At 47.8% G+C, this 21,811-nt stretch overlaps 1 protein-coding gene across 1 annotated transcript in view; it reads left to right on the forward strand.

The window, feature by feature from the left end:
- The window catches only part of PPP1R16B (protein phosphatase 1 regulatory subunit 16B), a 55,701-nt gene extending 34,589 nt beyond the window's left edge, over nucleotides 1-21,112 (forward strand). Inside the window, exons 3-11 of the mRNA XM_082293042.1 lie at nucleotides 9,974-10,044; nucleotides 11,975-12,120; nucleotides 13,268-13,371; nucleotides 13,672-13,796; nucleotides 15,568-15,693; nucleotides 16,028-16,103; nucleotides 16,475-16,604; nucleotides 17,359-17,527; nucleotides 18,104-21,112. Of these exons, the coding sequence (XP_082149168.1) occupies nucleotides 9,974-10,044; nucleotides 11,975-12,120; nucleotides 13,268-13,371; nucleotides 13,672-13,796; nucleotides 15,568-15,693; nucleotides 16,028-16,103; nucleotides 16,475-16,604; nucleotides 17,359-17,527; nucleotides 18,104-18,625 (1,469 nt within the window). The 3' untranslated portion in view covers nucleotides 18,626-21,112. The remainder of the gene's footprint in view (nucleotides 1-9,973; nucleotides 10,045-11,974; nucleotides 12,121-13,267; nucleotides 13,372-13,671; nucleotides 13,797-15,567; nucleotides 15,694-16,027; nucleotides 16,104-16,474; nucleotides 16,605-17,358; nucleotides 17,528-18,103) is intronic.
- Nucleotides 21,113-21,811: the final 699 nt, after the last annotated feature.

Consider the following 21,811-nt stretch of genomic DNA (forward strand, 5'->3'; position numbering starts at 1 on the left):
TACTGCTCTGATAAGTGGGGTGCTTTGAACCTGTGTAAGAGCTGTAGGAATGACATATTTTTTTAATTTGGTGGTTTAAACCATGTCTTCTTAAAAAATATATAATAATAATATAGTTATATAACACGTAATAGATAAAATAATAATAATAATAAGATCAGTGTGTAAACACAAAGCAATGAATTAAAAAAGAAAAAATCAGTGCATGCACAGAGACTGAAGTGCTCGTCTCACATCAGTGCCCTGGCCTGAAGCAGTAAGGCCGAGCACTTTCTGGAGGAGACTTCCAGCTCTTTTCCTCTTTAGGTTAAGTAAAAGTCTCCCAGACTGCCCCTGAAGGCTGGTAGAGTCCTGAGCTCAGAGCTCCAGGCCGAGCTGCTGCAGGTTTGGACCGCAGACCTCTCCTTCCTCGAGGGAGCCACCTTGTTGCCCTGCCAGGAAATTGAGAGGTTTTCTCTCTCTGCCCATCACTAATCTGGAGGGGTTTGCTGAGTTCAGGCTGCATTGTGCAGATGAGAGATTGAAGCTGATGGAGATGGCTTTTGAAAGTGAGGTGAAAAAGGAAAGAGCTGCCAACCCTGTGCTCAGTTCCTTTCTTTTCTACATGAAAGTGCTGGAAGCTCAGCAGAGGAGGGCTGGCAGCAAAAGCTGTCCTCAGTTCACATGAGGCTGCGCTTTGGTGTCTGTGCACAGGGCAGGGATGGGTGAAGACAGCCAGCTGGGCTTTGTTTTGCCTTTCTAAGGTCCAAATGACCTGTCAAGCTCTGTCCATGGGCCTCCCAGCAGTCACAGAGCTGTGTTGCATCCCCCAGCCTGGGAACACTCATCTTCTGCTTCTTGAGGTGGCAGCAAGCAGAAATCACATGGAGCTTGTGGCAGAAGTTGTTGGAGGGAGTTTTCAACTTTGTGTAATGGAACAGGTGAGATAATTATTAAAACAAGGTGATCTGTGTGCACAGCACTCACAGTCAGGTTATAGGCCAAGCCAGGTTGTAGCACTGTGTGCCTGCTTGTTTTGACCCTATTTGAAGGCCTTTTTTCAGTGTCTGTCTCACTGATTATAAGCATTATTCTAGCTGTGAAAAACCTGCATTTCTGCCAAGCTCAGGTGCTAACTTTTGATTCCACTCTTAAATGTATGGATTGGTTTCCATGCAGTGCTGAATACCTCTGGTGATGACGTTCACAGATAAACTCTCTTGGCATCTCAGGCAAGAGTTTGTTGGTAACCGAGGGACACTGGACCTTGGGGATTGCTTTGGGATTGGAGGTGCTTGACCTGGAGAGCAAATTTGAATGCACTGCTTTGTTAATACGAAGACTAAATTGTGGGCTGTGTGATTTGTCTGTGAGACTGGTGCTGAAGTGAAAGTTGAAGGAACAGTGATTGGAAAGTCTGGGGGAATAGTGAGATTCGATCAGCCCTTAAAATTGCAAACTTCTGGGACTTGGGCATGTGGCAGGAGGGATGAAAAAGAGCTGTTAGCACTGAGGCTTCAGCTGCTTTGTCCAATTGCTCTTGGCTGTACAACGGAAAGGATGGGGGAGAGTAGAGTTTTCTTGTGCTTAAAGGACAGAGCTGGGACCTGGTGCTTAAGGGCAGTGTCACAGCTGTGCCATGGACTGTCACTGTGACCTTGGCAAAGAAAGATCCCTGAGCCTCCAGAGCCTTGGTCTAACTTGGGTTGAGATGTCACAGCTGTGAAATGAGGCAAAACTGATGGTAAAATCCCAGGAGACAGCCTGGAGCTCACTCCACTAAGTGCAGCTGCACTTTGGGAGATCTCTGGATAGAAGGTGCTGTTGAAATCCAAATCTCTGAAATGTGTAAAATTTGCTGCTGAATAATTACTGGTTGCAAAAGCAAAAGGGTTGCTAAGGATTGCGAGTGCTTCTCCGGTAAAGTTCAGATTGCTGCTAAACTTGCATGAAGGTTTTTGCTGTAATGTTTGTTTTTAAAATGAAACCATGTTCTGTCATTATCTGATACTAAAGAAGGGGGCGGGGGGGATGATTTTCTGCTTTTACAGGCATTTCCCTTCCTGCACTGCGCAGCAGCACAGCATTTCCAGTTAGGAGCAGTGCTGAGGAGCGGAGGGTGAGGTTTTAGCAGATTACTCTTTGACTGCTGGCATGTCCCTTGCGGTCTCCCACGTGTGGGCTGGCAGCAGCTCCCGCTGTGGCACTGTGGCACAGAGCCGGGCGCGTGTCCTGGCACACCGCGCTCTGCCCTCGCCGGCATTCACACCGTGGCCTCGTGGCACCCTGGGTCAGGAATGCAGCCACCCATGGGAGCAGACCGGAGGGTGTGACGTGGATCTGTAGCTCTTAAAGATCTTCGTCCCCAGCGTACCCATGCTAAACTAAAAGGAGACAAAGTTGGAAGGAGGGAAAAAACAAACCAAGCGGTGTTGACTGAGGTCAGAGTGGAGAAGGTGCTGGAACAGCCAGAGCAGATGGAGAAAGGAGGCCAGGACTCTCTGAAGGCCGGGGTGGGGTTAGAGAGGCACGACACAGAGCAGGAGTCGTTCAAGTGGGGCAGAGGAGGAGAGCCCAGTGTGCCACAAGCTCCTGGGGTGTGGTCTGCAGGCTGTCCTGCAGGGAAGTGTTCGGTATTAACTCAGGGCAGCCTGAAATGCAGATCTGTATTTCCCCACCCTCCACCACAACCTCTCTTCCGTTACTCTAAGTAGAAAGTTTCCTGGTTTATAATTGAGACTCTTAAAAACATTCATGTGGTTCAGGTCATCATACAGCTGCTTAACTGGGGTCATGGGATGCCTGAAATACGAGCTGGGGCAGAGGCTGTTGGCTCTGGAACCTAAGAGCACTTTCAGATGGCAATAGGAACTATTTCCTGCTGCACAGAGCACATCAGAGTATCCTCTTGCAAATCCTGAGAGTCTGGCTCTGCACAGAGGTTGGAGGGGGCCTTTGCAATTCTGCTCCTCTGATCACCTGTTAGGTTGTTGTGTTAATAATAACACAATAGCTTATTGTAGCTGGGAGGCTGTTCATGGACTCAGACAGCTGCAGAAGTTTCCCTCCTGACAACATTGCTCCCTTTTATCTAAACACTTCTCAGGCTGTCATTTCTATTAAAGCCAATTAACTTTTATGATGCATTTCCTTTTTGGTACCCTGAAAGACTTAATTTCTAATAAGCTTAGTACAGACAGGTGCTGACTGCTCCATGTCTCAGTCGATGGATTTTGGTCCAACACATCAGAGATTGTTTCTGAACGTGTATATAAGTGAGATCCTTTGTGCTGCTCAGATAAAAGGCACATGTTGTGTTGATGTTGTGTTGTCTGAATGGATTTGCATGTGTTGTCTTGACTTCCAGGAAGTGGTTTTTGTAGGAGCAAAGCTGGAAGCAGCCAGAGCAGTAGGAGAACAGGAGGTCCTGGTTGAGATACTGGCTCTCTAGGTGCCCTTTGTCTCGCTCTGCCTGAAACTCAAAGAGAAATGAGATGTGGACCTGCTTGGGTCCACCAAACCCAAAATTTCAGGTGTGAACTTCGGAGATGGGGGATGCAGGTGCCCCTGGAGCTGCTGCTGGAGGACGTGGCTGTCCATCATCCCTCGCTTTGTGGTGTCGTTCCCTGCTCAGGCCACTGCCTCATGTGGCTTCCACCACAGCAGGACCATTCCCTCTGTGAACTGTCAAACCCAAAAAGCCAGCACTGCTCTGCTGGTTGCCAATCTCCTGAGTCATCCTCGGGAAACTTGGCCTTGGGTTGCTCAGTCCATGCCTCCTGAAGTCTGAGTTAATGTATTTTTTTAGTACTCTTTAAATCAGGACCGTTCAAATAACTACTCCAAAATGCCTCGTAAAGAGAGAAGAGGCTCTCTGGCAGCCCAGGTGTTTCTGTCACAGCGATATTGGGGAATCTGCTTTCCTGGCTCCCTGCCCACACAAATCCTGCTGAAGGCAGCTGAGCCCAAAGGTTATATAAAACACTCATCCCTTTCAAATCCCATCATCTGTTTAAAAACCATCCCGAAATGATTTATTTATTCTTCCAATACCAGATGACAAATGGGAAACCAGGGAAGTAATCTTTGACTTTAATTTTGCTTTATGTATTTAACATTTCCAGTGTGGACCAATTTCACTGTTACTCTGACAGGAGAGAGGATCAGGATACTTTTGAACATGACACTACATCCTTAGAGAGGCATGTCAGGTGGCAGCATCCTCTAATTTTTATTTTCCCAGCTGAAATTAATTTGGCTTTGTTTCTGCTGCGCCCTTTGAGCACTGTGGCTGCAGATGGGTAACTTGCACGCTTCCTTATCCCACTAATCCCAGGTGGATGGCAGCCATTAAAGAAAGATGGTTTATCATCAGTAGCACTAAGTGGATTATCAGAGCTTGGAGTCCTGCATGCAGAGCAAGAGAAACGTGGGATGCAGAAGGCTGTGGGGGCCAGGCTATGGCCCATCCATCAGAGAAGCAGCTGTAGGAGGCTGTCCCGTTGTAGCATTCCTCTTGTTGCTCAGGTGCTGCAGTGATGGATAAGGGTCAAAGCATAAAGCAGAAGTGGATTGAAATATGCACAAACATGGGGAGAAAGAATCGGACCCTGTGCATTAAATAAATGTACGGCTTGCTGTCAGAATAAAACTTGTATGAGCCCGGCCCCCAACCCTGCAGGAGGAGCCTGCTGTGAAGAACAGGCTCCTCAGGGCTGAGGAGGGCTGTGCCCTCTTAAGTAAGAAGCATCAAAGTCAGAAATAGGTTTTCCTTGAGAGAAGCAGCACCTGGGCTGAGTGTAGCCGCGTGCAGTGTCCCTGCCCGTGTGAACGTGGCATGAAGCAGATGGGGCTCTGCTGGCCTCTCTCCAGACTTCCCAGATTTTGTGGATCTATTAGAAGCAATGTGTGTGCCCGGCTGTACACTGGGTGGGAAGTGTTTAACAGGCTTTGAACTTTCCCGAGAAAGCTCAGTGATCAATCGGGATGGGATGTCTCCGTCGCTGGCTCAGCAGGCAAACTGGGCCATATTTATTTTTAGGTGTACTACGTGTTTGAAGCTGTCTGAGTGTGGCTTTTTGCTTTCTGTGGGGTTTTTCTGTCTTTCAGAAAGCTTTAGGGAGCTGTGGAGTTTATCAATGGACCAGCATGGGCTATCAGTTGTACATTGCAGGGAGTGGAGGATAAGGCTGAGCGAGTTCATCCTGTTATTGCTCAGAGTTTAGATATGCTGTAAAATGTGAGTATCATTGTATGCTGGGCTAGGAAGCTGGCAGAGTGCTCACAGCTTCAGTGCTGTTTTCCTGGCATTGTTTCTCCTGTGCAATAAATATCCCTGCAAAACCACAGCAGTAAACATGCAGCTTTGAAGTAGCTGAGCCCATCCATAGTCCCATGCCTGGCAGGCTGGGATCAGCCTTTCCAGACGTTTGCCAACACCCCTGCGTGTATGTCACTACAAATAATGCTGGAAGGAGCTTCTTCTGCTACACTGGGTCTCTGACTAAAGCTACACTTCATTTGGGTGAAAGGGACTTGGAGCAATGTGTAAAAATGTTTTATTAACCTAAGTGAAACTTCATTTTATGCAGTGAAATCATGTGTGAACATACAGAAATTATTCTACTGCCGTGGAGACCTGAAAGTGCCTGGTTCACCAGAAGGTGAACTAGAAGGGTTTGAATGACTTCAAAAAGAAGTTGTTGAGTGTAAAAGATCGAGATAAACCTGGATTTTTAAAAAGTAATGGCCTGTGTGTGTATATAAACTTGGAACACACAGGTGAGGCTGCTTGCCAGTAGAGACAGTTTGCCACTATATATTTTTGGGAGGAATCAGGACCTCCTATCAGGATGGTGTCTGTTGGGTTTTTTTTAATCCCTCCATGGTATCCATATCAGTTCCAGCTGGCTTTTTCTCTTATGAGTTATTAATGCTTGAGGTATGCGAGTGCTTGGGATAGATGGGAGTGTAATAGTATCCAGGATTTTATGGTGTAGTTTATTGACTTAGGGGAAACTGCACTGACAAAAGCTTTTTTTTCTTCATCTGGTTTAGGAGCTTTTCTGGAAAAGCTGCTTCTCGTGTAAACTCAGTGGGAAGTAACACCAATAAAAAATGCTAGCGCTGTAATATCTCTTCAGGTGGGGGTCGATTGCCCCATGTTAAATTTTCCTTAGGACCTTTGCAATGTTGTTTTTGCCTTTCCCCTGCTTTTTAGAGTTTTGGGGGGGATAAGTGAGGCTGGGAGGAGAGGGAGCTCCTGAGAAGTGGTTTGCTATGTTTGGGGAGGAGAATGTTTCTAAGGCTGCCCCAGGACATCTGATGGAAGGCGGCTTAAAACCGAGGCTGTATTTTCACAGCTGTTGTGGGAGCTTTTTCCATTTAACACAGCACAGATGTGAATGATAAAATATAAATTGAAGATTAATGTACACCATCGTGGTGTGTGAGAGGTTCAATTATCGGCAGATCAAGGAGAATAATGGAAAATACATTTGAGTGATTGCTCAGTTAATACAGTTTGGAATGAATTATTCACAACAATTTGTTCACCCAGCTCTTATTGTGATCATTTTCATTCCTTCATTTGCTATGCGTTTGGAGCTGCTTCCCACAACTTGCGCTCGACACGCAATAAAGAATCTCCACGCACGCAGCCCCTGCTCCCCACCTGCCTCCGCCTACACGCAGCGCACAGATTCGACAGAGCTCAGCATTTTTGGCACTGAGCTCTCTAAGAAGTTAATCGCAGTGTTAGAGTGGAGGCTGATGCTGCTGAAGCTGCTGATGTGACCCCAAAGAGCCCCTTCTGTCGGGCTCAGGGGCTTGCAGAGGGCTCATTTCCGTGCTGTCCCGGAGGCATGCAGGGGGATGGTCCTTCCACGAGTGGAGGCTGAGGCTTGAGCCGACAGAAGGCGATCAGCTGGCACTGAGTGATTAATCTGTGTCCTTGGGAGCTGAAGTGTTTGCTTCCTACCTGTACAGCATCAGTCGTGCCTGGAGGTGGGGGAGAAGGTGTTGGGCTCTGCAGAGAAGCGTGTGACCCCGGCAGGGCTTGAAGAGAGGAGCATTTTGCATGCTCAGGTGCCTGTCCCTTATGTTGTGTGTGAGGCAGCAGAGCAGGTCAGTGGCACTGCCACAGCTGAGGGTGCAGCTTCCAGCACTGCAAAGCATCACAGTTCTGGCCCCCCTTTCCTATTCTTAGGGCACTGGACAACCCACAAATGCACATGTCCCATGAAGTTTATCAGAAAGGAGGACTCGTTCTTCATGGCTGTTTGGGAAGGGCTGCTCCTGGGTAGTGGGCATGGGGAAGGTGTCCCTGTCCTCCCTCCATATGCCTCTGCAGCTCACAGGGAGCAGGGGATGATGAAGCTGCTCTTTGCCACCCTGTGCCCTGCTGCTGGGCTGGTGGGCAGGAATGGGGCTGTGTTCTGCTGTGAACTTGGGCTGGTTTGCAGGAATGGGGCTGTGTTCTGCTGTGAACTTGGGCTGGTGGGCAGGAATGGGGCTGTGTTCTGCTGTGAACTTGGGCTGGTGGGCAGGAATGGGGCTGTGTTCTGCTGTGAACTTGGGCTGGTGGGCAGGAATGGGGCTGTGTTCTGCTGTGAACTTGGGCTGGTGGGTGGAAATGAGGGCTCCTTGCTGCCTGACCCTGTGCTCCCCCACCGAGCCTTGAAATGCAAGCTTCAGCTTAGGACTGGTCAGAAAGGAGTCTGATCTCTTCTTCATGCCTTGTTTGCCTTGACTCAGTGGTACCATGTCCATACCTTGCTTCATTATCTGACTTTTCCTGCCATTTCTGGTGTCTTGTGGCTGTTAGTCTTCACTGTGCTGGGAGATACTGGGAAATAGGGTGAGCCTGTCCTGAGGGCAGAAGGGAGCCAAGGGGAGGTGCACTGGGGACATGAGGGCTGCTGCAGGGGTTAGTGAAGGATTCAAACCTTCTTTAGGGTAAGATTAAAACTTTCCTGAATCTTAACCCTTCAGGGCCTCTCACAAGCTCTGTCAAGCCATGATCACAGTGCCTTCGACACAGAACCCTGTAACAAGCTGGGATTTATGCTGCTGCTTCTTCCCATGGAGAGACAGCTCTTACAAGGTTAATTTGCCAGCATCTACTTGTCCAAATCTCCATAATCAGGCAAAACATGATTACAGAGCTGTGTGTCATTAGTACACAATGGCACTTAACTGACTGAGATTGAATTAAAACCCTAATGGCAGAGCATCCAATGTAAATAAGGGACAACCAGAGCCACTGGTGAATGACTCGTCTATCACTCAGCTTGGATTAGGAGAGCAAGAGCTCAGGGCTGGCCAGAAACAGTAGAAGCAGAGTCATTAAATTGGATATACTGGCTGAGGTTCAGTGCTCTTATTACTGTTATGCATGCAAGTGTTGGGGCTGTGAGTCCAGTGTAGGCATGGGCTTCCTGCACTGGCCTTTGAGCTGGAAAAAAACAGAGCCTTTGGATTCACTGTGGTGCTGGATGAGTTTTGTCTTTGCTGTATTCTGCTTTTTTGCAGCAGTTCCACTGAGCAAGTGTCAATGCCTTGAAATTATTTCCAGCAAAAATAAATCCAAGCATTCGTTTTGAGTTGGGTGAAACAACCCTGTGGTGTGTTTTATTTCACTTCTGCCTGGTTTTGCCTTCCTTTGTGATAACGTCAGAGCAGTGGCTTCCAACCAAAATCTCACTTTGCTTTCAATTTGCCTTTCTTGCAAGTGTGTTTTTCAGATCTTTTAAACAAAGCCTCATAAATCATCAGTGATGTCATGGTGGGTGTGTTTTCCATGTTCTGCTTTGCATGCCAGAAGTGCTCTGTCCCTAGGGACAGCCCTGCAGATGGTTTTCCCCGTGGATGTGCTGGGGGAAGAGCTCCCTCTGACAGTGAGACAGGATCAGAGGCTGCAGGATGCTTTGGAGTGAGCAGCCTTGCGGTGTTTTTGATTGCCAGCTCTGAGGATGGTTATTGCCCTTTTAGCTCTGTCAGTGTGCCCTGTTGTGCAGCTCTGGTTTCACTCAGTGCTTGCATCCCTGCCGTCAAATCAGATGTGACGTGAATATCTGTTTCTGCTCTGGCCCTGGGGAGATGATTATGAACCTCTGGCTTGTGCTTGTGCTGTCAGTGACATTTGAGGTAGGAAAAGCATTAGGTAGTGAAATTTCTGGAGAAGAAGCAGGGAATGAGCACGTAAATGGCAGAAAAAGGGTATGGATCATCAAGATCTGTCAGCAGTGTTGAATTTGAAGGCTTTCTGGTATTGCTGTTAATTTATGGCCTCTGCCAACCTTGTTGCTATTGCCCTGTGCAAGATCTGTACCTCAGAGCAAACTTTGTTTTTTCACCTAGGGGTTAATGACTTTTCATGTGTTTCAGAAATTTGCATTTTAATGGAATAAATCTTTACCCTTTCCCCCCAAAGCAGTGATTAAAAACTAAAGCCTCTGGGAAGCTTTCTCCAAACACCCAGCAACTCAAGCGAAATGTCCAAAGCCACCCTGGTGTATTTAGATGTGACAGGGCCCTGAATGTGTTTGGTTTCTCATCATGGATCAATTACTTCTTGAGGCAAGACCTCATCCCTCTCATGGTGGGAGGGATCTCTCTCATGGTTCTAACTTGGGATCCCAAAATCCCCTTTTAGCTCTCCTGGGCCACAGAGTGCAGAGGTTGCACTGCGGCGTTGTGAAGCACACGGTAAAAATGGAGACTGTTCCAGCTCAAGTGAATGAAAATTTAAACTGTATTAACAGTCTCCTTTGGAAGGAGGTTGGGAGAAAATTGTGTGCTGGTGCTCTCTGCTGGATAAACCCAGGAAGGCTCTTCTCCCACTGCGGTGACAAGCCAGTGCTGGGCTTGTGGCTCCTGCAGCTCTGCCCACACTGATGTTGTGAATTTCCCTGCCTTGAACTGTCCAGCGCTGGCTGAGAGCAAGAGATGTGGCAGCGTGGCTGCTCTGACTCTCCTCTGTCCTTCCTTGCAGTGTGTTACTTGCTGAAGAGCAACATCAGCCCCGACCTGTGCAATGAGGATGGATTAACTGCGCTGCATCAGGTGAGGCGTGGGAGGAGCTCACACCTCCCTGTGTGTTCCTGCTGCCCGCTGAGCCCACCTGCCCAGGTCCAACAGGGAGGCCTCTTATATTTTATATTTTTTTTCTCAGTTAAAGCAGTGAAACTTGACCATGTTGTGCTGGCGATCCGGTTTCTTGGGGAGCAAACTGAGATCAAACCCTTTCCTTGCTGTATCCCAGACTTTATTCAGTGATAATAAGAGCTCAGGAGTCAGGGTTGGACTTCACATGCAAACAGCATTTCCCCACCTTTTAATCTTTGTAGGACTGGGCTCTAAACCCTTATAGCAGATTAACTCAATTTTAGGGACCTTGGCAATCCACGAGTTTTGAATAAATGATGCATGAGATGCTTGAAGAATCCTCTGCTGCTCGTTTTAGGCTCAGGGACTTCCAAAGTCTGTATGAGATGGCAGCAGCTGATCACCAGTGAAATACAGACTTGCTGTAGTGGTGTGTGGGTCTGTGGCCTTCCCTGGAGCCTCTGTGCTGTTCCCATAAGGGATTTTCTATTCTCTCTCAGGCACGTGGGACTGGCTGTGCCTGGCAGCTGCCGCCTCCACTGCCTCAAACAACAGTGGTGTGGTTGTCACCCGAGCACTCAGAGGTTTCTGGTCACTACTCCGTGCTGTAAATGCTCCCATTGACTTGGGATTTTGGATTCTTTTGCCAGTCGCCTGCTCTCTTCAAAGCTGGATGAATGTTTGTTTAAAAATGCTGACTGGCTCCTGGAAGAACAAAAGGTCCTGAGCACACCAAACCTCTCCAAAGAGATGTTATCCTGCACTCAGAGAAACACTGACAGCCTCCTTGCTTTCCCAGCCAGGCTCTGAAGCCTGGAGAATCCACCTTGCCCACTGCGAGATGGTAAAAGTGCATTTGGGAGTTATGATGGGAGCTTTGTATCCACTGGAATTAACTGAATCCCTGAGCACAGAGAAGCCCCTCAGTGGACACATTAGCATTCCTTCCAGTGCATGTGAACTCCTTCCACTTCCGTGATAGCTTGGCTGTGTGACAGGCATGACTTTAACCTCACTTCCTTGTACAAACAGTGAACAAAATAGAAATACCTGAAGGGTCCTTGTCACTCAGCTGCTAAAATGCCTGTTGTGTGTTGGAATTCAGCCCCATTAATGGCCCATACTGTGTGCTGAGCTGTGTGGGTCTGCAGCGATGCATAGACCACAAACAGGCTTCTTGCACAAGAATGAATCTTATTTTAATGTCTTTATCATATGCACATTCACGTCTAGAGGTGAGCAAGAGGTGGATCAAAGAGCAAATTCCGCCTTCACCCAAGGAAAGAGGCTGAGGCCCTTCTGGCCTGCTGGGCTACACTCTAAATGCAGGAAGGAAGCTGGTTATTTTCAGGAAATGAAAGGTGCCCTGCAAAGCACCTCATAACTCTGGGAATCCAGTTTGTGCCTAGCCAGATAACTGTGGTAAGGCAGCATGAGCTCCTGAGAAGACTCTTGCTCATCACATGCCAGTGTGTGGGATTTTCCCTAAGAAAAGGGAATGTCAGCTGTCAGCTCATCCCTTGGTATGTGGTTATACTGGTTACATTGAATTTCTGCTATGGTTGCTCTTGAATATGGAAGACCCAGTGGAATAGAAGCTGTGAGCGTGTTTGCTATTATTCCCTGCTGGTTGTGCCCCCACACCAGAAGGCCCTGTAAAACACCCAGTGACCTTTGATCTGTCCAGTGTAGGTGTTCTGCCTTTTTGACCTGCTGGTGTTCAATTTGGTGTCTAACTCTGCTGGAGATGCTCCTTGCCAAGCAGCACAGGGTGAAATAGGTCTCCATGTCCAGGTGCCCTTTATTATTTTACAGCTGAGCAGGTATGAGCCCTCACCTTCCCAAAGTTTCAAAAAACCCCAATCTGTCTGCATTTCTTCCTCACCAGTGCTGCATAGACAACTATGAGGACATAGTCAAGCTTCTCCTCAGCCACGGGGCCAATGTCAACGCCAAGGACAATGAGCTGTGGACTCCGCTGCATGCAGCAGCCACGTGTGGTCATATCAACCTGGTGAAGATCCTCATCCAGCAGTAGGTGGCTTTTTGTGTCTGTCCTTTATGTGGGTCTGATTCTACCCACAGCTTTTGTGGATGGAGACTCAGACTGCTTAGTACCTTGGGAGATGCCAGCAGTGGTGATTATTCCCTGCTTTCAAGCTGCTCGTGGGGGTCCTTCCTGCTTGGGGGAGAAGGGGGTGGAGGAGGAAGAGCAGAAAGGCTGAGGAGACAATAAAACCCTTGATGAGTAGGCTGAGTGTCATAAAGTTCCTGGAGACTGGGCCAAAAACTGCCCCTTTTTGCCTGTATTCTGGTGTGTCTGTGCGCACTTGTGGAACCGTGGTCGCTGGGTGGGTAGAAACAGGAGCAGCCAGCAGCATCCACCCTCAAGCTCCTAAACACTTCAGATCTTCCAGCCCCGGTCAAGCAGACACTGGTGTAGGAGGGCAGCAGTGTGTTTGTGTAACTCAGACATTGGGTGAACTCTGTGACCTGTCTCGCTGGGTCTTAATTAGTGATCAGTAAACTTCCTGCAATGTTTGATCCCCAGTGGTGACACAGGGTGCTTGACCAAGGCCCTAAAGCTCAAGTCTTTCCAGACTTGCCAGCCAGGAGGAGGACACCAGGTGTGCTTTGAGCTGTTTCATGAGCAGCTGTGGTGAATCCTGCCTGGAGCAGATAGTTGTGCCTGTGTATGGAGCCCTCTCCTCCCTTTCCCAGAGTGCTGGTGCTTTGGGAGTGTTAACCTGCTGCTTCTTCCTCGGGGAGGGAGACTTGTCTGTCATCTGGGAGATGAGCATTGAAAATTGGCTCTTCTTTGACTGTATAATGAAGGAGAGAAGAGGATGCAGTCAAGCATCCCTTGGAGGATGCTCCCACTTGGGTTAGGAAGTTTTTGGATGAGGGTTGTAAAAATGGAGCGGATGTGGAACACAGGGCATTGCTGACTCAGGAAAGAGGTGTAGTGTGCTGCCTTTCATCCAGTTCTGGAATTAATCTTCCCCATTCATATCTCCATAGCTTTGCTTCAAATCTTTCTTATCTCATACCTACCTTGGTGGCATTTGGGCCATTACTAAACCCCAGTTAGTTTTTCCTAAGCATTTATCCCAGTGTTTGGCACTGTCTGCTCTAGGATATCTGAGGTTCTTCCTTGTGTAACTCAGTTTTCCCCTTGCAGTGGAGCAGACCTGCTGGCAGTAAATGCAGATGGCAACATGCCATATGACCTCTGTGAAGATGAGCCAACCCTGGATGTCATTGAGACTTGCATGGCCTATCAAGGTAAGGAGATTGAGTTTATGTAAAATACCGAAATGGGTCAATGTGGTACTAAAAATTACCTTGTTTCCCAGCTCTTCATTTGCCTCTGGAGAAAAGCAGAGAGCTGGTTCTGGCATAATTTCTTGGGACCTGACTCTGTCTAGTTATTCTGATTCCTAAAGATCATGAGGGTGAAGGATTGCTGACAGTGCCCTCTGCAAAGGATGTGGGGTCTTATCAACCAGGATCATAATTCTTATTTTACTCAACCTGTGGAGACAACGACCCTTTCCAACTCTCCTCTAACTGGAATTTTAACAGGGATTACCCAGGAAAGGATCAATGAGATGCGGGCTGCTCCGGAGCAGGTCATGATCTGTGACATTCATGACATTCTTGCGACTGGACAGGACCTGAACAGGACTGATGCCCAAGGTGCTACGCTGGTGAGTGAAACTGCAGCGACTTCAGTTTTGCTTTCCTTCAGCCCACAGGTTATGAAACCTGCCCTGGAGCAAGAGTTACACAAAATCAACATGTGCAAGTCACTGAGAGGAAAAATCCCACAGAGCATAGCACATCTGCTGACCTGCAGGGAACTGGGCCTGGGAGACCTCCCAGTAACCTCTTGCTTCTCACTTAGTCCTGTGGGCTGATTGGACTCCTGTGGAGGAGATGTGAGAGCCCTCTGGTTTTCATGGGAGCAGGATCCGGTGCTGGGCACCCTTTCTGCCTCCTTTCTGCTTTGTGTGGGATCTGGCTCACACAGAGTCAGTGGCTGCTGTGTTTGTTCACACAGGGTGGCACCTGCCCCTGGGCAGAGTCGGGCACCCAGGACAAGTGAACAGCACAAAGCAGGCTGGCATCTGGTTTGTCTGGACAGGGATTGAGGAGGCTGAACAATCCTAGTTCTTTTTCCCCTGCAAAAGTATCTCCTTAACCGTGTCTTACAACAGTCCCAACTTAGGGAAAGTTCAGTAATGAGCTCATATGTGCTGGGAATTTCATACAACCTTGGTCATTTAATGCTTGGGTCCAGACATAACTGATAAACAGACACTTGGTTCACGGCAGTGCATTCCAGTTTCTTAATCTAAATGTCACCTTTAGCATATACCAGAAGTGTAAGGGGAGGGCAGGCTCCCTCCAAGGTAAGCTTGAATGATTGAAGTTTTTATTGCAGCTTATTTTTTTAACACATCTTCTGCTTTAACAAGGATTATATACATAAATTTAAGCAGGCCTCTTGGCTCCCCCTTTTGTAACACCCCCAAGTGATTCCTTATTAACTCATGTGGCCTCTAGAAGGTATGACTGCGTGGCATAAAATCTATGTAGAAATTAACTGAGTTGCCAGAAAGCATCAGAGTTTATTTCCAGATGAAGTTTTAACTTCATGTGGTGGAATCCCCATGAAAATTTTTTGAAAAGAAGCTTTGATTCTCCCCTTTAGCACAATTGAAATAGGAGGAGCTCTGAGTGGAATTAATCCCTTCAGAGCAGTGCATGGGTCAATGTTTTGCTCAGACATGCAACAGCAGGCTGCAGTTATGAAAATCTTCAGAGACATGAAGCTGGGGGACTAAAAGACACCATTATTGATGTCTCCAAAGTGGTGCCTGTGGTTGGAAGCCAATATCTGAAAAATCATACTCCCTTAATTTAAAGTAGCCAAGGTTTAATTTTTTTTTTACTTTCAAATGGTGAAAATAGTTATAGTGTGATTGGAAGTGCAATTGCACAGAGAGAGTCCTGAGTAAAGCAGGCTGTTAATTTGATTCAAACAAATCACATGCACAGCACTTTAATGGGGAAGAGGAGATATTCCACTGGCATGAGGAATACAGAGCTTACAGTGGATGATGTTCTGCATTGCAGGCTCATGTTTTGATGGTGTTATTTCCCTACAGATTGGGAAGCACTTAAAAGCCCTTGATTTAAAATGTGAATACATTATTTTTCTCATCCATATATCTAAGTTATTCTAAGAACTGTTAAGCAATTTCCTCTCCAAACCGAATTACATGCAGGCAGTACTGAGCTTTAGTAACAGGAACAACCTGCTTTTGACCTGGTGCCATCTGCCCAGTGTGAAATGTGCTGCCTGTCCAGCTCTAGGCTCAAACATTATCCAAGAAAATCTGCTGAAACTCGGTGTATGAAACCATTCGTGGCCCTTGCAGGTAGGTGGCTCATGCTCTGTTCCTTATCTCCTAGCTGCATATAGCTGCAGCCAATGGCTATCTGCATGCAGCTGAAGTGCTTCTGGACCAGGGGGCAAGCCTGGATGTTAAGGACTGGGATGGCTGGGAACCTCTTCATGCTGCTGCTTTCTGGGGACAGGTAAGGATTTCGCTGCAAGTGTCACGTGTGAGGGTGGCATTTCCTTCTGCCTGGACAAACTGTGGAGTACTCTGCAAATGGAATAAATCTGTACTGGGCTGGGCTCTCTGGGCAGCATCTTGGGCTCCAAAAATAACTGGTTGCTGAGAAAGTTCAGGCAGAGCATGTCTGTGCAGGTGGATGGTGGGAACAGTGTTTACCATCACACACATGCCAGAGTTATTTGAGGCGAGTGCCATTGCTTCTCATCTTATCCCAACCTTTCAGCTTTGGGGAGGAAAGCCTAAATTATCTAAAATATCTCTGTCAACCTAGCTTTCTTGCCTTTCTTTAGATGCAGATGGCTGAATTGCTGGTGTCCCATGGGGCTAGTTTGAGTGCCAGGACATCTTTGGATGAGATGCCAATAGGTGAGTTTATGAGGCTTAAAGAAAGAAATGGTTAAGAAATGGCTGGAGTCCTCACGTGGTGCTTTCAGAAGCATTAACATGAATTTTTAGGTGTCTTTAGAATCAAAGTTACTTAACTGGGGCTGAAGTTTTGAAGCACCTACTTTACTACTGAAAATGCTTCTTCCTGCTCATAAAAAGAAGGAAGAAGACATTTCCCAAGCCCCAAGTCTTCCTCCTGTGCATTTCCTATGTTATCCCTTGTGCTTGGGAGCCTCCCTGCTGTTGTGTGCAGCCCTAAGACCTGGGTGTGTAACTAGGAAGGCACAATTAGTAACATGGTGTTAATGAGAACTGTCTGATAAAGGGCTTGGTCTGTGTGTGTGCCATAGATCTGTGTGAAGAGGAGGAATTCAAAGTATTGCTTCTGGAGCTGAAACACAAACATGACGTGATCATGAAGTCTCAGATGAGGCATAAATCCTCCCTGAGCCGCAGGACCTCCAGCACTGGCAGCCGGGGGTGAGTTGTGCTGTTCCCTGCAGGTCACCCGGGGCATTGGCCTGGCCACCCAGGTGTGGTTGCAGAGCACCCTGAGGCCAGTGAGAACAACCCATCTGTCCTTTCTGAGTGAACTCAGGAAAGGCAGGAGCTCACCTTGGTTGCTGAAAGCAGAGCTCCTTTGAAGACTGGCTTTATCACTGGGGAGAGGTGCTGTTTCTTGGGGGGAAAATGGTTTTGTGCTGGTGTGGTTTAAGAACTGCCCTGAGCACAGGACCAAATGGTGAGAATTTACCCTGTTAAACCACTGAAACTGGTGTTGGAAAATCAGTGCTTCAAGTGCATTAACTTGAGCTTTTCAGTAGTATGTCACATGGCCAAGGCACAGTGCCCAGACACAGTTTGCAGCGGTCTTTTTAAGATGTTTACTAGACACCAAAGCAGTCCTGCAGACCACAAAGCTCCCTAAACAGCCCATGGGCCATTTCCTTCTACATTTACTCCACTGGTTGCAGAATAGGTCCAGAAGGTGACCTGTATGAGCTCTAGCACAGATTTGCAGTGCTAGTTTAGAACTCCTTAAAATTCCTCCCACCTTCAGTATCCATGCCAGTGCCTTCCCTTTGTGTGGGTGCCAGGAAGCTGAATCCACGTTCCATTCCAGAGGGAGAGGCTGTGAAGTGTGAGGAGGAGGAGGAGGTGAGAAGAGCTTCAGGCTAAGAGGAAATGTCATGTCCTGCTCATAGCTTTGATGCCCCTTGTCCCTGTCCCACAGGAAGGTGGTGAGGAGGGCCAGCCTTTCGGACCGGACAAACCTTTACAGGAAGGAGTGTGAGAAGGAGGCCATGGTGTGGCAGCAACTGGGGGCATCAGAAGAAGGAAGAAACTCAGGTCTCATTGGAGAAATTGGGGAGACTCGGTCTGACCAGGAGAATACAGACCCTGTAAGGAATCTCTTCTTCTTCATGGGAGTCACTGAGGAGGGCTGGTGGTGCAGGTTCAGTAGCAGTGGGTGGAAGGTGGCCGAAAAATTTGTAGACCTCATCCATCAGATGTAAGCAAAAGACCAAATTCTCATTTGGCATAAGCTGTCCCACTCAAGTGGAAAGCCTGTTTTGGATTTACAGCTGCATACATAGTTTTGAGATAAAAATGAACCAGGATGCTCCAAAAAATAGCCTGTGCCTTTCATTCTAAAGCTCACAAAGTGGTAACCACAAAAGAATTGTAAACTTGCTTTGCAGTTACTTGTTTTTAATTAAGTTATTGTCATATTATAGAGATAAGCATGTTAGTATTCTTGTGTGTGTGTGAGACCTTCCGAGTGTCCTGGTTGGGAACCAGTTCCTGGTTGGGGCCCGCAGCATTGTAGGGTCCTGTTCGTGGGGGAATTCCGTGTTCGTGCTGCAGTGCCTGTCTGGTGGAAAGGCTGAGTGTGAGCAGACTCAGGATGTTGTCACAGGGATCAACCCTGCTGTGGGCAGTGGGGGAAAATGCTCTTTCATGTCTCCTTGTTACAGAATTCAGTGCTGGAGAACTCCTCCCTCCTCCCGGAGCTAGCGAACAAAAGCACCCAGTGTGACACCGAGATCCCGCTCCAGAACGGACTGATGGCATCTGCCAGCCCTTACCAGTACACCTTTTCCAACGGGGACATTTGGAGCATGCACGCTGACCCCGACAGTAACCCTGGCCACGTGCTGCCCTACGGCAGCCCCGCGCTGCCCGAGGCCCCGCAGTTCTGGGGCGCCTACAAGGAGCACAACCACCAAACGCTCTCGGAACTGAAGCGGCAGCGAGCTGCAGCCAAACTCCTCCAGCACCCCTTCCTCAGCACCCACTTCAGCACCGGCATGGCAGGAGTTGCTGAGAACGTGGGCGAGGCCAAGTCGCACTTAATCGAATCCAGGACTTCTCCCTACAGCTCCAATGGGACCTCAGTGTATTACACAGTGTCCAGTGGTGATCCACCGCTCTTGAAATTCAAAGCTCCCATGGAGGAAATGGAAGAGAAGGTGCATGGGTGCTGCAGGATTTCCTAGTCTGCTCTGTGTCTCACCCCAGAGGAAGCGAGACGTGGGTGGCCTGGTTGGAGCTATCGCAGTGGCCAGGTTGTTTGCATTCCAAAGGGAGAATTTGGTTATGGACATCCTGACTGTGGCAGCCTCGTTCATCTCGAATTGTACTTTACCCTGCCAATTATTTCCATTGCAGCTGGATGAGTAACGCAGGTGGAGCAAGGCTCTTAGGAGAGGAAGGGATGCACATCAGTACGATGTCAAAAGAGTCTCCTTAGTCTTGCTCCCTGAGGAAGAAGGTATGGTGCGCTGCCTCCCCATCCTTGGGAAGTCATGAGATGCCTCGAACAAAGAAAGGATCTGAATTCAAATCTTTGTGTCTGAGCCTCTTGCTGTTAGTCACCGAGCAGCTGGAAGGTGACAGTTCCTGTGTTTTCACTCTTGGGTGATGCACATATCCTGGAGGGGAGGTCAGCCCCCACATGAGGTTTGCAAGAGTGGACAGACCTGTTTCCCACACAGCTGGATCCAGCACTTCCTAGGCCTGAGCAACAAGCAAGCACAGATGCTGCACTTAGGAAGTTTCCAAGGTGTTACCTCCTTGCAGTGACAGCTCACCATGACAAACTGTGCACTGACTGGGTCCTGTTCTGCTCATGTCAGCTTGTCACTGCAGACTGCCATCAGGTTTGAAGCAGAACTTTTCCTGGAACAGGCTTCACTCAATAGGCTTTAAAACTGATGTTGCAATAAAGGGGCCCTGGCAATAGAATTTTACTGCAATAAAATACTGACAAAGGTCTATATTGGGATAAGTAATTTAAAAAACTTATTTGTACTATTTAGACTCTTAATTTGTTAAAACTGAAAAGACTTTTGTTGATCTCACTTTCCTATTGATTCTGTTTGTTTACTCTGTACGCTCAACACAGATACTAGGGGCAGTATGCTTTGCGTTCTGATTCTTTCTGATTTCCAGAACAACAGGGCTCAGGAGGGATGGGAAGGAAAGGCTTGCCAACACTAACCTAGGAACGCTGTGAAAGCATTTCTAATCCTGTAGATGTGACACTTGCATTAACCTGCAGTCTTTGGCTGAGAAGTAACTTTAAGCATTGCTGTGGTAGTTGAACACTGCAGCAGGACAGGAGATGTTTTGTTCGGTTTTCCAGCTCCCTTGCTGAAGCTGTCAGCAGTGGGTAGCAGCTGGCAGAGGAAGGTTGAAATGTCTCTGTGTCTGTGGGAGTTGCCTGACACCATCGGTACCTAACAAAGCCTCTCTGCTGAGGAGCAGCTGCAGTGCCAACACTGTGTCTTGGTGCAGTTCATGTGAGCTCTGACAGCCTCCTGGGAAGCACTGGCATGGTGTAACCTGGGCGTTTGGCACTGGCTTTGCAGCGAGTTCAGGCTTTGTGTACCTGGGGGAGGTGAGAGGAGAGTGTGGGACAGCTCTGAGGACCTGGCCACACTTCAGCTGTATCTCAGAAGTAACTGTAAATCTTTAAACCCTTCTCTGCTCAGAGGGGCTGTCACACACGTAACTGTTTGCCTGCATGAATATGTGTCTTCTTGGGCAGCTTCAATTCCAAACTCTGAAGACATAAACCTGTTTGGGTCTCTGTAAGCCATCAGTGGATTACATCCAGCTCACGTAGATGTGCTTCAGCCAAGCAACAGCAAGTGCAGCTTCCACCCATTTTCCTTTTATTTGGTGGCTGTTAGACATCAATATGCCCCTTCACGTGTACTCTCCCTCTGGGCGAATCCTCACAGCCTTAACTTTTTTCTAGGCTATAAAAAGTTGACTGAGGCTGCCAGTGACTGTTAAGTGCTACCCTCTGCCCCCCATCAAATCCACCCATTGCTGGGGCTGGATACATTACCACACTGGGCTCTGGGCTCCTTGAGTCAGCAGAGGTGGCTGTGTCACCACCACTGCCATGCTGTGCAGGAGACACTTTTGGACCTGTGAGGTCGTTACCAGGCTGACAATTTACTGGTTTGAATGGTATGGATATACAACTCTCTTTCCTCACCAGTTTTAGGTGCAAACTAGAAAGTGGTAGCAGTTGATCTGATTCACCTAAAACCCCAGTTCTGCTCAAGGCAGAGTTTGAAGCATTTGAAGAAGTTGGGCTCCCTCCATTGTTGAAACAGATGCTAATTATAGGACTAGAAAATACTCCTTGTGCTTCACCTTAAGGTGAAGGGATTTTTTAAAGTCATTCTCTAGTAGAAAGAGGATGACTTGGTAACTGGAGAGACTTTACTGCATCTGTGTGTGGTTAGCAGTGGATTTTCTGATTACCTTGAGTCAATTATTCTGGGATAACACCAAGTGTGGCCTGGCTGTTACAGAACAGGGGAGATGATCTTTCAGGTGCCTCTCTTCTCCCGTGGTGGTGAGATTTGTCTCTCCACATCCATCTTAATGAGACTTCTGAACTCACTGTAACAAATTTTGGTGCCGCTGTCTACTAGGTTGTATATGGTGCAAAATTTGGGCCCAGATGTTGCCTTCCCTCCCAGCCAAGGAGGAGTAGGGCCCTTTTCCTTCTCAGAGCAACTTTGTGCTAGCAAGTGTATTGAACCCTGCCTAGCTCCAAGGAAATGAAAAGGAGATCATAGAATGCAATAATGTGAAGTAGTTTGGGGCTTGCTTTCACTGAGAGCTGTTAACACATTAAAGCTGCAGGAATCCAGTCGATTTTAGATAAGAGCTTTTTGGCTTCCACTGGTATTTTGCCCTGTTTATATGTAAAACTCTAGGAACTCATCATCCTAGCTGGGAAGTCTAGTGGTGTCTGATCAAATGCAATCCATTCTTGCTCAGACAGGAGAGTTATTAATGGTGAAAGTCAGTAATGGATGAATCTTCCAGGATATGTTTCACAGCCCTGCCAAGTATTTAGCTACCACTGGCTTTGGGCTGAAGTTGCACCCAGGTGTGAGCTGGAAGGCTGTTGAAGAATGGCCTGGAATGGATTTGTGGTTTTTTGTGCTGACATAATGGTCACTGCCTGTGGAGTTCTGGCAGAGCTGTTGGTTATGGGCCTGGGATGAGGGATTCTGTAAAGTGGATTAACCTGCTTCTGGTGATCTATTTTGTGGAGAAAAGCAGGCTTTTGGGGAATGACAAACACATAGATTCTCTTACATGGGCATTGTAGGAGCCTACCTCTAGGAATAAGGCTTTTCACTGTAAAATTT

This window comes from Coloeus monedula (assembly GCF_965178545.1).
Source record: "Coloeus monedula genome assembly, chromosome: 17".
Taxonomy (NCBI): domain Eukaryota; kingdom Metazoa; phylum Chordata; class Aves; order Passeriformes; family Corvidae; genus Coloeus; species Coloeus monedula.